This window comes from Hippichthys cyanospilos, chromosome 5 (genome assembly GCF_059441005.1).
Source record: "Hippichthys cyanospilos isolate Australia breed blue-spotted pipefish chromosome 5, RoL_Hcya_1.0, whole genome shotgun sequence".
Classification (NCBI taxonomy): Eukaryota; Metazoa; Chordata; class Actinopteri; order Syngnathiformes; family Syngnathidae; genus Hippichthys; species Hippichthys cyanospilos.
Window position 1 is genome coordinate 14,244,542 of NC_142373.1, and position 15,699 is coordinate 14,260,240.

Genomic DNA, 15,699 nt, shown 5'->3' on the forward strand with positions numbered 1-15,699 from the left:
TTTAACCCTTCAGTCACTTTAGAAAAATGAGAGAAGATTTGGGAAAGACGCTTGAGAGACTACCATCTCACACTCGCTCACACCTAAAGACTGGTTATAACACCTATGCAGGGCTCATTGACCTAAAGTCGCCAGAGATCACCAAAAGGTGTCCAAAATGGCGCCAGGTATTTGGCTGTATTGCACTGCAAGAAACTTTGAACACTTTCAAAATTTCCTTGCAACAAGAGCAAAATCCACCAACCCGTGGTGACATTTTGGTGACCACAGGTAACATTGAAGGAACCATGAGGATATCAAAAAGAGCAGACACTCGCCGTCGTAAGACTCTGAAAAGGTCTCCAGGAATTCCAGTCATCAACAATTACAATTGTGTATGTTGCTTCCTGTTTTGCAGGTGTGTGTGCAACATCGATTGTTCCCACATCAGCTTCAATCCAGTGTGTGCCTCGGACGGTCGTTCCTATGACAACCCCTGCCAGGTGAAGGAGGCCTCCTGCCAGAAGCAGGAACGCATCGAGGTCAAGCACCTGGGCCACTGCCAAGGTCAGACCGCCTATTTGAGGAATATTCGCTACTTTTCAACAAAGTGCCTTTTATTACGACTAAGTAACACAAAATGAGTGGTGTCAAATTTTGATGATTAAGGACATTGCCAGACGTTAACAAAGTTTGCCAAAGCTACAAAAGAGGATTTGGCCCAGTGAGGAAAAAAAAAGGTTGGCAGGATTTTCATTTTGAATTCAGAATTCTGACTTTATTCCCAAAATCGCCACTTTAAAGTTAGAATTGTGACTGTATTTGGTTTTAAATGAATTCCAAGAATGGTCAGTGAGAGGGAATACTGTAAATAACTAAAGTCAGAATTCTCCCTTTTTGGGAATTCTGATGTTAAAATCTGAATTCAAGATTCAAGAGTTTTGTTGTCACATGCATCGTAATACCATACAAAGAAATTCTTATTCTGTTCACCACATTCCATAATTGAGCAAATAATAAAGCAGGCAATAAACAAATACACAAACAAAACAATAATAGAGCAATAAGGGCAGTAATAGTGAGCCACTAATAAAAGAATACTTACATTCTCACTGTAAAATGTTTGAGTAAAATTAAATTTAGAATAGTCAAAATTCTCATGTTAAAGTTAGGTTTCTGACTTTATATTTAAATCCATTATGACTTTATTCAGTTAAAAGAATTCTTCGCTTAATCAATGTAAGAATTCTTAGAATAAAGTCAGAATTCTCCTTTTCCTTACTAAGTAAGAATTCTGACATACTTGGAATTGTGATTTGAAAGTCATTTGAAAGAATAAAGTCGAATTTCTGACTACTTATTCTCATTTGGAGATTCATTCCACGAGTCAGAATTTTGACTGAAGTGAAACTTTTGAGATAAACGTGAGAATCTTGCCAACCTTGTTTTCTCACTGCAGATAGCTAGCTAGCTAGATAGCTAGCTAACAGACAGACAGACAGACAGACAGACAGACAGACAGACAGACAGACAGACAGATAGATAGATAGATAGATAGATAGATAGATAGATAGATAGATAGATAGATAGATAGATAGATAGATAGATAGATAGATAGATAGATAGATAGATAGATAGATAGATAGATAGATAGATAGATAGATAGATCATGTCAATTGTGATGATTCCCGCCAGGAAGTTAAGCTTCTTCTTCTTCTCAAGTGGAACAGCGCTTGTCGCCAAAATAGGCGAATCAATAACAAGTAGCATCTGTTGGTGAGACGCATGCAACGCCTGAATTCTCATTGAAGGTTGCCCTTCAAAAGACATGGTTTTCTTCACAAGCCCATTACAAAAAAAAACACGCAGAAACAAGAATAGTATACCCCAGAGCCTCGTGCAACTTCTGCTGCCAACTTGAAAAACATACCGGCATCACACAAATGAGTGGATGCCGTCAAGCGGCAACCGCTGTGTGCCGAGATTAGACAAAAGTGAAAGCTGCATTCTTCGTCACTGAACTTAGCCCCAGCCAGGCCGACTTTGCTGTCATTGAGTGATTGCTACCATTTGTAGGGTATGCCATTTTCTACTAAATTCTTGTAAATTAACATTAAGGATGGCTCTTACATGTGTTGATGAAAATGAGCTTGGCTTAGCTAACTTGGGTGCTTTTACGTGATTGATTTGGTCCATCGACCTTTTTCAAATAAGTAAATAAATAAAAAAATGCAATTTTAGTATTTGGCATTCAGCATTTTAGGGATGGATCAATTATGAGCCAGGCTGATTATTGGCACTGATATTTGGCATTTTGACTAACACCATATTGGGATCGGCCTTTATTCTTTAATCAAATACACTGTTGACTTTAGGGAAGTTTCTATTTGTTTAAGTTGAAAATTAGTTAGTTCCATTAGTTGGTTCCAAACTTCAGTTATCAGTTTCCTTTTCTTTTAATCGGCTTTGAAAGAAAATGTTCCAATGTTATATCTACAATATATCGTGTTAAGGTCTTTTTTTTCTTCCACTTCTTTCTGAGTCATTTGCTGAAGGGAAGTGAGGAAAAGATGCAAAAGAGTCATGGCCACCTGCCGCCTAGCTAGCGCACCTCCATCCACTTGTCAACAGCGCTTGCTTTAATCACATTGCCTGAACGTCTGCAAAGATAATCTGCCACCTCCAACATCCGGTTTGCTGGTGCATTAGCGAATGTTAATTACCTTTTAGTGTAATGTCTTCCATTTGGATTCACTCTTTGTTTGTTAATGTTCCAGGAGCAGAGATATTTTATTAATCAGCGTGGTTAAAACCCGTAAAGTGACTCAATTATTTTTTCTGCCTAATCCATGTGGCTCAAGATAAAGATGTGATTTTTTTTTTTTTTCTGAGAGCCATGCTGCCGCATCTTAATTTGTCTGCATTCGGGGTCACGTTGACTGTGCAAGTGTTGAGGTGCTCCTGAATGCGAATGACTGCGTGGGATTGCTTCCATAGGGGATTTGGGGACAATTGATTGGCGATAGGAGATGAGAGCTTTAAGAAGTAATTGGGGAAAACACAATCGTCCTAACTTGCTTTGGGACTAGAATAGATGGATGGATCGCTACATAACACAACACGCTTTGGGTCAGAATAAGCAGATTGATGGCCATCTACTTCATGCAATTTGTTTCATTCAGGCAAAGCAGCGAGGGAAGCAAACGGCGCGGCCTCATTCGACGTAGCCCGAAAATCTGCGTCAAACGGGACTGACTTGTAATTAAATCTTTGTGGACTGATTGTGTTCTTAGGGATTTTTCAAAACCATCATTTAACGTTGAATTGATGTTCTGCTATAGACGTTTCTAGTCGAGAACCCCCAAACAATCGCTCCTGTGCTTTGCTCACATCCGCAAAAATAAATGACGAAAAAAATTGCTCAATAGGTCTAGGATTCTTATTTTTAATTGATGTTCATTTAGGTTCGTGATCAAAACAATGAACGTTTTTGGTTTTATCAACAAGACGGAGGTCACTAAAAAGACCATGAAAAAAAGCTTTTTAAATTGCAATATGTTAAGATTTAAAGGGAGTTTGTGTAATTTTTGCGCCCGTGGGAGATTTAGGGGCAATACACACTCCTCCTCCTGCTCTCTGTAGCTATAACAGACATGGCGACCTCCAGAGGAGTGCCACCCCCCCATGTAATGTCGTTTAATGATAACTAGTTCTACGAATATATTTAAAACATCCTGTTGGTTTTTAAGAACACACGTTTTTTTATTAATTAATAATAATTTAATTCTTTTTTTTAATAGTCTAAATTTTACATATTGTCAATTTAAGAATGTTATGTCATTTTAAACACTTCAAATAACACTAGCAAAAATTTCCATTTCCATTTCCATTTCCAACTCAAAACAATAAAATGACGTTTGATCGTTTATTTTTTCAAAGAAAAAAATAACCGGACGATGGTTATTTTCGCTGGGCCTCCCAACAGCTGTCACAGTCCAGACAACGTTAATAAAATTTTGGCTTCAAATGACTATCTTCAGCATCATACAATTTAGATGAAACATTGCCTGCATTTCTTCAAATACCTTAAAATTAGACACGAAATGTGGATATAAAAAAGCAAGCCAGGTTTCACCATTTTCACCTCTGTGCCTTTTTGATAAACACAAAAATCCATGAAGTTAACACAGTCAAAATGATTTACTGCCATCTATCAGATTTTTATAAAAAGACCAATTTCAATTACAGCGCAGATCATTTATAGGACTAAAGTGTTATTTTCTCAACTATTATTGCATCGAGCAAAGAAAAGCGGTGCATGCAGTGGACATACACCCAAACAGGTGGACAATTTCACATTATGTGAGTACGTAATTACGAGTACGTAATTTTGAAAGGATTGTCAAACCATCCCACAATTTGAGTTGTTCCTGACAATACGGCAAACAAATGAGCCCACACTTGCATCAGCCAGCAAATTTCTGGCTTTCTTTTCGTCTCACCACGGCTGTGAAAATACAGAAAATACTTTGGCGGAGTGACAGAGGGAATACAAAGTCCTGGCCTCTGAAAAGAAAATCACCGCAGTATCCTGATAATGAGTGGAAAGGGGCTGTTTTGTGATTGTGATGTGCAATTTTCCAAGCGGCACCAATAAAGGCAGAAAAAAAAAAACAACAACAATTCTCTCTTATCTTCTGTACCCTCAGACTCCTCTCTTTTCTCGCCTTTGTACAGTATAATAGAAAGAAACATGGTGGGCACTTTTCCAATGGAATACAGTGTCCACATTTATATGCATTAAGTGGCAGGTGCACTTGCTTCCTGCGCCCTTTTGTGGCGCTCAAATCACATTGAATTCCCTCACTTGCTACTGTGACATTTGGTCAAATGTGTATCTCTTAATGGCTGGGTGAAAGGTTTTGGCCTCACATTCAATGTCTCTATGGCCTTTTTCCAGATGGGAACAAAGGCGGAGATGGTCATTTTGCGCCAACCGACATCACCAGTAAGTGTGCATGCTCACTGCATTTATTTACTGCATATATATATATATATATATATATATATATATATATATATATATATATATATATATATATATATATATATATATATATATATATATATGGATGTTATGGTTGTTTTCATGCCTCACTATCCATTTTGTTTTGTTAGGGAACGGACAGGCAGATGGCTTGTACACCCCCTGTCCAGATCTCTACAAGAACTATTGCGTACATGGAGAGTGTCAGTTCCCTAGTACACCTGCCCAGCCCTCGTGCAGGTACACAAACACATACACGCACACAGGCGTGGAGCATTAGTATTACATTGATATGTTGCAGGGATGTCGAAGGTCTGTCGCAAAGAAGAGCGGCCGATGTATTTGGCCTTCGTAGACTTAGTCCTTGTGTGAACGGCCGGTCCACAATATCAGAGAGCATATGAAAATCGCATGAGAAGAGATTTCATTCATGCCAAAAGTGGATAGAAAAGAAAAAAGAAAACGAAAAGAAAGAAAAGTAAAATGATTTCATGTTTGTACTGAAGCGTTATCCAAGAGCAATTAGAACATGTTTTACATCAAGATTTATTGTTTGATTACAACTGACAAATAAGTGACAATAGCACAACGTATTTATATGATGTCAAAAAATTGAAACATTGCTGAGATGTCCCGTTGCCTCGTCATCGAAAATAATTATGGACTGTTGCGTTGCTGTTGCTGCTGACATGGGGATTGTTGTTGACACAATTCAGAATCCACTAACTCAAACATTTTGGGTCACTAGCAGTTTGTGTGTCACACCAGTTGCCCAAAAAATAAAAACAAATTAAAAAAGGTAGTTCAACTGCCATTCTGTATTTAGTGTCCCCTGTGGCTATGAGGTGTTTGACCCTCTCCCCTTGCCTTCAACGACACATTAAAAAGGCCCTTCCTTTTATGTACTTGTTTGGCAAGCATGTAACTCACATTAGAAAAAAAAAAAAAAAAAAAAAGAAGCCGTGGCCTGATTTTAAATTTTAAGACGACTTAGCTCAAACCCTCAGAACGCATTCAAGTGGAGCATCCGAAATCCTCGGATGCCTCCTTTTTATTTCTCGGGGACATCCATTTCTGGGGCGTCCATACACAATGGACCTACGCATAATGATGACGCCGGCGGACACAGTTTAACTCAGATGATTCAGTTTGCGTGGCTATATTTTGCACTTGGCTTTTGTTTCCTCTCACAAGCAAGTTTGACTTACCTGGGAGGCTTTCTTTCTTGCCTGAGGAGATGCTGATATGATGCCACTGAATTCCTAGATCCACATTTTTTCCTTGGCTGTAAACAACTGGAAAGGAGAAAAAAAAAAAAATAAAAAAAATAAAAATATATATATATATATATATATATCGTGTATAAATGTGTGTGTGCGTGCCATTCAAGATTATTATCGTTTTATTCAGAGTAATAAACACAGCAAACAACACAACATGCTTATATGTCATAATTAGGTAGTTATAAACTATCAGAATTTCCCGATTTAGCTCATTTTCAAATCATCGAATAAATCGATTTTTTAAATGTATTACTCAGCTCAGCCTGTTTTAGGGGGAGTTGTTTCTGTCTCATGCTAATTGGTGAGCAAATACCCAGCCTCAAGCACTGTTGAACCAGTAGAGAGAAGTGCTGCTGTGAGTATGACACGTGGGTGAAGCTAGAATTTTGAAATGAAATAAGCGGCTTTTAAAATGTTGAAAAAGTGAAATTCAATATATGAGATTTTTACGTGAACAAATCTTACTGAAAGCAACGGAAAGCATCTCCCAAATGAAGTTTACTGTCCAACCAAACATAAAAGAACAAACCTGACTGCAGCTCTGCTTACCTTTGGCTTTGTTGCGATTGTAGCTTGAAGGTGGCGCTTCTTTAGCCAGGGGAGCCATTAAGTCATGACAGAGAAACATGGCTGGCATTATGTAAATAAGGGAACTTGTGACGTAACATTCCAGCAATTTTCAGAAAGGCTTGCTCAGACACTTCCAGAAATAGAATCTTAAGTAGCCAGGTAATCCAAGATTTTCTTTGTTTATCAATTTCACACGACCCTTCACAGACACAACCATTCAGTACACGCAGTTAAAAAGTCAAAATCCCATGTTATGTCCCCTTTAATTACATTTGTTTTCATAAAAAGACCAGCATTAAAATGTCATCGGTTTATTGCAGTTTGTAGTGTTTGGTCCTCATTAGTGATTAAACAGAGAATCGGCAGCAAACACACCCTTTTCTGGCAAGAGTGGTGACACAGGCACTAATGAGCTTGTGTGTGCACCACATTCTTCTGTGGGCTACACAAAATGCACTTGAATAGAGACGGTGAAGATTTCCCGTTTGCATAAAAAAAAAAAAAAACCACAATGAGAAAGGAAGACGCAAGTGCGACAACAAGCACACAGAGGGAATGTGTAATTGTACAGCTAAGACTTCCATCATTTACAGGCTGATAGTGGAGCAGCCACAGGGGCTGCCTATCTCGCTCAACTACTATCTCTCGCTCACTCTCCTCTTTTCCTCCCTGCTTGTCGAGATTGACTTTTTTTTTTAAAAAGCAGAGTGCTTAAAGATCATTGCTGCCCCCTACTGGTAGCTGGAATCACAGCTTCTATCCTAATGTGAAACATCCCCCTCTCACCCCTCCTTCGAAAAAAAGACAAGGTTGAAATGTTGGCGGCTGAACTGTGACTGTGAGCGTTTTGTAGCAAACAAGAATCGGCCGCCGCTGTTTGCGAGTAACAATCTCCCCTGAGACAGACAGAAGTCAGCTCGCTGGAAGACGAGATTGCGAGGTGGGGGCAGACAGGCGCAACGGTAAAAAGGTGGACCATTTAGCTCCTCTCGGAGGCTAGAGATCATCCAGATTGGTCTATATCTGTCCACTGAGAAAAGGCGCTATCTGTGGACCGGCACTAAAATCCGTAGGCAGAAAGCTGAGACGCAAGCTGGTCGCCTTCCTCTGAGCTGCAGACACGTTGACATCATCATATCTTCTGGTGGAACAACTAAGGCCCGGAGTCCTACTCCAAATATTCAATTCACTTAGCATTTCACAACTGAATCCTGAAATCAATTCAATCAAGCGTGCCAACTTCAAAATAAACACACCAAATACAGTATATGGAGGTCAATGCAATGGCCATTAATTGTTTTTATTTCGAAGCTGGCGTTTGCAGAAGTGATTGCTACCAACGCGCTAAACTTCATTTCATTTCAAACTCAGACAGAAAAAAGCTCCGTCTATTCTCAACAATAAATGTTAATAACCGTAAATATCCAAACTATATCAATCTGTAAAAGCTGACGTTGATTAGGAAAAATGATGGTGATGAAATTGTTACATATTTTTATTACAAAAAATGGTCCATCTAGTCATTTACATTACCTAATCATACAACCATGCTTCTGGTTTTCATTTCAATGGTTAGTATGTTAATAAATCAATCCTTCAGCCTATATTTTGATCTATAGTTTAATGGCGGCCGTCATGCTGGCCGATAACACCGCAAGCTCAAACTGATCCGGCGCTCTCATGTCTTGCGTTGACTTTATTTCTCATAATAACAACATAGGAAGTGCAAAAAAATCAATCCCGTAGAAAAAAATATGATGTTTGATCTTCTTTGCGTCATGCGCTTGCTTGTCCTTGCTCTGTGTCTTTGTCACTGATTGCCACCCTCCAACCTCCCGCAGAGACTCCATCAAACACAAACAAGGCCAGGCCGAGCTATTAAAATAATGGACTTCTTTCTGGGCTAAACTTGGCAAGTGAGGAGCGTCGCGGCCATTGGGTAGTTTGAGAAAACTCCCAAACGGCGAGTCCATGACTGATTCTATTTTCTTGACTTGCCGTCAGGAATAGACCGATTATTGGACATTTTTGTATTTTTATTTCTTATTTTTGGAGTACTTTATTTATTGGCAGAAAACAATAGGAGCTATTTCATTTTTAGATTTCACGTCACATTCTATCACATGCTGATTACTCCAAGAGTTCATTCAACCTTTTCTTAGAATTTTACAAAAAATATGTACATTGTCTAAAGCAGTGATTCGCAATCTTTTTTCAGCAATGCACCCCCAGCGAAATATGTTTTCAGCCAAGTACCACTTAACCAGTTTAAAACAAACAAAAAAAAGACTTAAAACATGTCATCAGTGTCTCATTTATTAAACGTAAAACTAATAAACTAACCTATTAGAACCTTGCAAACTTTACTTGTATTGGTCCACAAAAAAATCACCAACATAAAGCATCCCTCTTTTGGGATTACATTAGAGATCTGTTCACAGAACTGAATGATTAACTTAATTAATAACAAATAATTATCTGCAAAAAATATTCAGCATCAGCTGTTCTCTAAAAGATAATTAAATAAATAATAATACATAGGTAAATAATTAAAAATAAACATTTGTTCACAGAAATATATTCATCTTAAAATTTCCTCTTTTGGTATCATAGTAGAGATTTAAATCATTCAATAATGACTTAACAGTTTTTTGCATGTTTTTGTTTGTTTTATCGACAAATTCAAGTACCCCTTGGAGTTCCTCCAAGTACCCCCAGGGGTGCCCATACCCCCATTTGAGAACCAACGGTTGGAAAGTTTGTTTAGATGGCGATGGCATTTTGAAGGCTTAAAGACGCATTCATTTCAAACCATGCTCCAAATTTGCCAAACAGCCAAAACACGCAACTGATGGCACATATGCGTGACGTCACAAATGAGCTCTGCCTAACCGAGCATTTTCTTTGGACTCCCTTTAGTGCCGTTTTAAGTTTTCTTTACCTCTAGCTCTAAAGTCCCTCATAGAAGAAACTCAACTTTTCCATCTATCCAAACACTTTTTATTAATGTCGCCATTTTGGGGGTTTTGTGGCAGATCAGTGACGTGCAACGCAGAGACGGTAGATCTACTATTAAATGGTATCGGCCCTGAAAGAATAACATATGGGTGTATGCGTCCTTGCGTTGCAGTTGCCACTCAGGTTTCAGCGGACCCCAGTGTGACACCAAAGAGTACAACGTGCTCTACGTGGTCCCAGGCTCGGGCAAACTGCACTACGTTCTCATCGCCTCCGTCATCGGAGCGCTGCAGGTGGTCATCATCTGCATAGTGGTGCTCTGCATTACGAGGTGAGTCACGCGCTGAGCCTCGCTAACGAGCAGAGGCGAGGAACTGACGTCGCGTTTCTGACCTGAAAGGTCACCTTGTTTACGTGGTACAGCTGATCCCAAACGCCGCTATCTGTCTGGGTAACTGACAGTTTATTGCACCTCATAACAAGTGCGCCAAATAAGATGAGCACTTGTAAAGTGTCAGGGGGACGGGGTGAAAGCAGTAAAGAGGGAAAATATATCAGCCAAAAAATAACACTGAAAACAGCTGGGATATCAGCAGCGGCGGTTTTGTGGCACGCCGAATTTCGATGCACTGCAATGAAGAACTGCGTTATCCTCACTCGGTTCTGTTGATGAATTCATAACCTGCTTATGTCTTGGGGTACTCTTGCCATACCTGGTTTTTCGTATTTAGGTTTTAGTTATTAGTTTAGCAAACACTAGGCAAAGTAGCCCTAACGTACTGCACATTGCTATAGATAAGAATCTAGTTTTTAGAATTGTCTCGTCTTGCGCACCTGCACTTTGTTATTGTACGTGTAAAAGGCAGAGGATAGTCAGAAACACAAATTCGATTCCTTTGTATGTTAAGCACATGTGAAGAAATTGACGATAAAATTGACTTTGACAGTGAAACATATCAGTCACAAGCCAAGGATTGTGAATATCCAATCATCCCTTTCTCCTATTCCTAAGTTTGTTTTTGCCATGGGAAGCATCATAAAATCATATTTTTCATGTAAAAATAATACCTTTAAACTCATTTTTGCATGTGCTTATCGACTGAAAATGACAAGGCTCAGGTAATGACATCTCACCTGTTTTACTTGGGTTTGGTCATGTGACGTCGCAAGCTGAGCCATGACGTGCAGCTACCTAAGCTTTAAGTACCGTATTTTCCGCACTATAAGGCGCACCTAAAAGCCTTATTTTTTTTTAAAAGCTGATAGTGCGCCTTATAATCAGGTACACCTTATATATGGATCAATATTGAGATTGGGATTCGTAGATGGGGAATGAACTGATAAAGTAAGCTTTACCTGTTTCTTTTGTGTGTTTACAGTTGGACAAGGTTGCTTATATTGACATTGAGTTTTTATGCTATTGAGAGTTTAGAGTTATTATTTGTTATTATTGTTATTACTTTGAGTATTACTATATTTTGATTGAAAAAGTTTTAAAATATGTCATTAATTGAGGGTGCGTCTTATAATCCAGTGTGCCTTATATATGAAAAAAGTTTTAAATATGTTGTTAATTGAGGGTGCGCCTTAAAGTGCGGAAAATACGGTACATGTGATGCCCGTTTTCCATTCGCAGCATTTGAAAATAATGTGATATAAAGGTTTTATACTGTAAGTGTACGTTGTATGCTTATATTTTGTTGTGGCTTTATACCAATGCGGATCGTCAACAGTGATACAATTTTCCATGACATCATTTGTTTTCTGGAGTTGCTGAAAAAAATACACCGAATGTAGCTTACTGCAAATGAAACTGAAAAGTTGAATCAGACATGCATGGCACAGCACTGTTTATGAAAGTAATCTCAACCACCCCGTGACATTTTTTTTCTTGTCTGTCCTGCGCAGAAAGTGCCCTCGCTCCAACAGGATCAACCGGCAGAAGCAAAACAATGTCCACTTCAGCTCCGAGAACACCATGCGCGCCTCCACTCGACTTATCTGAGCCAGTCGCTTTCTGGAAGGCGTGTCTTGTTACATGTCCCCCCCTCCGTCTTGTAGAACAATCCCCCCAAAATTGTAGGATCAGCTTCCCCCTGGTGGCCGGGCCGGGCCTTCTACGTCCCTCCCCGGGCCAGATATCAACTTCCACCACGAAGGACAAGGGGGCGCCAGAAAAGACAGTTGACTGCCAGACTCACATGCGGAGATTGTCGTGGACAGTCACTTTAAAGTTCCTGCCACAGAGCGCCATGAGAACTCGGGGTGGGGCGGGGGGTGAGAATACTGAATGTGACTATGTCCGTGTGAGTTTAAATTAGATGTGTGAGTTTTGGTAGATGCGGGTTAGCCGGTGTCTGTCATTTGTAGGCGAGGGGGGCAAAGCAAATTGGGGGGTAGTGCAAAGCAGGGTAAGGGGGCTGTAAGGGGGCTTTAATTAAGATTTTTCTTTATTCCTGTTAGGGGAGGGGGGCTACACGTGATGCCTTGCACCTTGTGTTATAGAAGACCCTTGACAAAGGTCACAATGTTATTCTAGCTCTCTTCTTTGGTTGTGACAATGACTTCAGCTACTGTATCTTGGGTTCAGTTTCCATGAGTTATTTACTACGTTGTCTTGATGGGGTCATTTTTTCTGTAAATGTAAATAAATAATTTATATCACGAAACATAACACTGTGGCTACGGTCTTTAATTTTGTCAGAAATTATACGTTTTCATATGGGGCCTCCTTTAGTTGTTGTCTATACCCTTTTTGTTTTGTTTTTTTCAAGTCCAAGCTAACCGTAATCATCAGCAAACCCCCCGGGAGCCGACGAGTGGAGGTCGAAGGAATACAAGACCACTGAAGTCGGAACGTTTCTTCAGATTTGATGAGGGGACAACAAATCGCTGTAGAGTGACCTTCTGTTAAAACTTTTAAATCACACTAACCTGTCATAAAAACTACTTAGCAGTATGTGTCTGTGTGGGCCTCATAGATTTTCCCACATTTCAGCTTGAATGCACAGGTCTGACACTTTATGTTGATTCTTTTTTGTGGACACATATTTATAAATAATTTAATTAATGATTTATTTTTGTGAAGAGATCTCTACTGTAACCCCAAAGCAGTACACTACATTTTAAATATTTTTCTGTGGACAAATATTGATTTAGAACATTTTGTATTGATTATTTTTGGTGGAGAAATATTTATTATTAATTCAGTTAGTCATTTTAACAGATTATTCCGTATCCATTCATTTAACAGATTATTCCATGATCCAAAAGTGGAAACTTGAGGATGATTGATGCTGCTGATGATTCTTATTAATATTATTTTATTTTTTTGTGGACTAAAAAAAATGAAGTTTGAAAACGTTTCCACTGGTGACGGGATATTTGGGTAAAAACATATTTCGTAGGGGGTACATCACTGAATAAATGTTGAGAACCATCTAGACAACAAAGTATGGATAAAGTGCATCAAAATTGCCTTTATGGTAAAATTGTAATTCACACTTGCTGGTAAATGCTCAATGAACAGCAAATTACTGATTTGAGGTGCGGGTCCAACCCTAAATAATCGCTCAAATCAGTGTACTCATCCAGCTGTGTTTTATGCACACATTCCCACAAAAAAAATTCTTAAATGCTAAGAAAAGGTGTAAATAGTGGGTAATAATAATAGATGCATCGTAGCTTGAGAAAAGAAACACTTAAAGTTTAGAGTGGTTTGTTTTTAGAAGGGCTAACAATTAAAAAAAAACAAAGGTTGGTGCACAGAGCAGTTTTGCTCTTATTTTTTTTGTACTCCATACTTTGAAAACTATCATGAAGAACGATTGGCCAGTGAAGGCCACATATTGATTTTGCCATCAAGAAATTGTAAGCCATCCAGTAGCGGGAAAAGATTGGCCCTTTTACTTTGAGAATTGATGCTTTGGCACTTGCAGAGAGCACACCGTGGCAAAGCAACAAATGACACAGCAATAAACAACGCGGGAAAGCTTCCCTCATTGCAAAGTGCTCTATTTGCTTTTATGATTGATACGAGCCGACGCACACAGCAGCTTGGCAAGGCCACGTTTAAGTGAACATTTGAGCGCGCGCACACGCTGTGCTGTGAAAAGAGGTCATTTGGAGATGGTGGCCATCAGCTTTGGTTCCGACCATCCTTTCAGCCCCCCGCAGGAGCTTTTGATTCCGCCATGAAAAAGATGCCGACACCTCCTCCCTAGACACGGTGGGGACTCGACGGCCAGCTTCAGTCAGTTAAACAAATCAAGCAATTCCAAGCGCTATGAGCAGAAGATTAATTTGTTGTGCTTGCAGCAGTGTGACCTCACATTGTAACAATTTATGTGGAAAGATCTTGATTAATTTTTCACAATTTTTAATGTTAGCAAATTCTGCACATCAGAAAAAACGGCCTTGTACTTTCATCCTTTTGCCTCTAGAGGGCGCGCAATGTGCATTGGCCTTTCCGATAGTAGGCATGAAAACAATCAAATAAAACGTGTATATAAATAGACCCAATTTATTTATATAACACTCAAACACAACAGTCTCTAAAAGGTCTAGAGACGTAAAACTGTGAATGTTAAGGAAAACCGGGACATATGTTAACATAAGACTGAGTGTGAAGAACATGGAGGAAATAGAAGAAAGTAGCAGGGACACAGGGAAGAATGACAGGATGGGAGCATCAGCCACTCGCCTCTGGCCCAAATGAGCAAGGGTGAAAACGTCAAGAGGTCACACTTTCTTGTTTTGAAAAGTAAGCCTCTCGGGAGGACCCAACCAGCGAAGAATGCAACCAGAAGTTCAGGCATAGAGCAAGCTGCGGAAGAGGCGCAGCGCTTGGAAAAGCTGTGGCAGATGTGTCACACAGTTGATAAAAATTAAATGAAAAAAGACTATCCGGTTCTCACAACTGAATACACCCATGATTTGGCAGCTAGGCCAGGTGAAGAGCCATCATTTTCAAGCAACAACCAGACTGCAATTATATACTTCCTTAATACCCCCTAACAAGAACAACAATTTTTTTAATTTCAAAAAATAAAAAAAAAGTGTGCCATGTACATACCTACGTACATACATATGGTGTTTTAGTGTAGGCCTTTCTTTTGTGTTGTTTCACCCACCAAAGTCATGTATCATTGCATACAATGTAGACTTGTTTTTGCATGGAAAAAAAACAGCAACCCTGTGCAACCTTTGCATGGTGACAAAAAGGCCAGGGTGGCCCGTCTGGGCACAGATGAGCTCATTGTTGGGACAGGGATTTCCACATTTCCATGTCAGAGTGCCCCGTGACACATGGCTCTCAAACCAGAAGAGAGCGGAAAGAGGGGGCCACAGAACACACTCTTTGGAAAATAGATACAAAACGGCAGTGAAGTGCAGCAAGCAAATGATCCAGCGTTTATCCAGCATATTCAGGAGAAAAAAAAGCAGTGATTCAAAGTCTGCATTGTGACTCGGTTCCCTCACAAAGAGATATGAGAATGCAATGCGCACAGTGCAGTGAAATCAAAACACGCCAATTGTGTCAGGGTGAAACTATTTTGCTGCTCACATACAATGATGAAACGTAAAATTGTCACGTTTAGGGGGTGGTTGTTGTGGCAGCGTGCACAGAATGAAAAGCCAGGTTGACCCACTTATGGAAAAGTGAATGGGATACAGCAAATATTAAATAAAAGTATTTGTACCACACCTCAAATTAGTTGGATGTATGTAATATATATATATATATATATATATATATATATATATATATATATATATATATATATATATATATATATACAACATATGAAGTTACAGTACTTGACCATCCCTAATTCTTAATTTTTATTTTTTTATTTTACA

The 15,699-nt window shown here is 39.3% G+C and overlaps 1 protein-coding gene across 1 annotated transcript in view; it reads left to right on the forward strand.

The window, feature by feature from the left end:
- Window positions 1–12,222, forward strand: part of tmeff2a (transmembrane protein with EGF-like and two follistatin-like domains 2a) — a 92,697-nt gene extending 80,475 nt beyond the window's left edge. Inside the window, exons 6-10 of the mRNA XM_088416055.1 lie at window positions 398–546; window positions 4,940–4,987; window positions 5,158–5,266; window positions 10,010–10,168; window positions 11,746–12,222. Coding sequence (XP_088272181.1) covers window positions 398–546; window positions 4,940–4,987; window positions 5,158–5,266; window positions 10,010–10,168; window positions 11,746–11,842 — 562 coding nt within the window. The 3' untranslated portion in view covers window positions 11,843–12,222. The remainder of the gene's footprint in view (window positions 1–397; window positions 547–4,939; window positions 4,988–5,157; window positions 5,267–10,009; window positions 10,169–11,745) is intronic.
- Window positions 12,223–15,699: the final 3,477 nt, after the last annotated feature.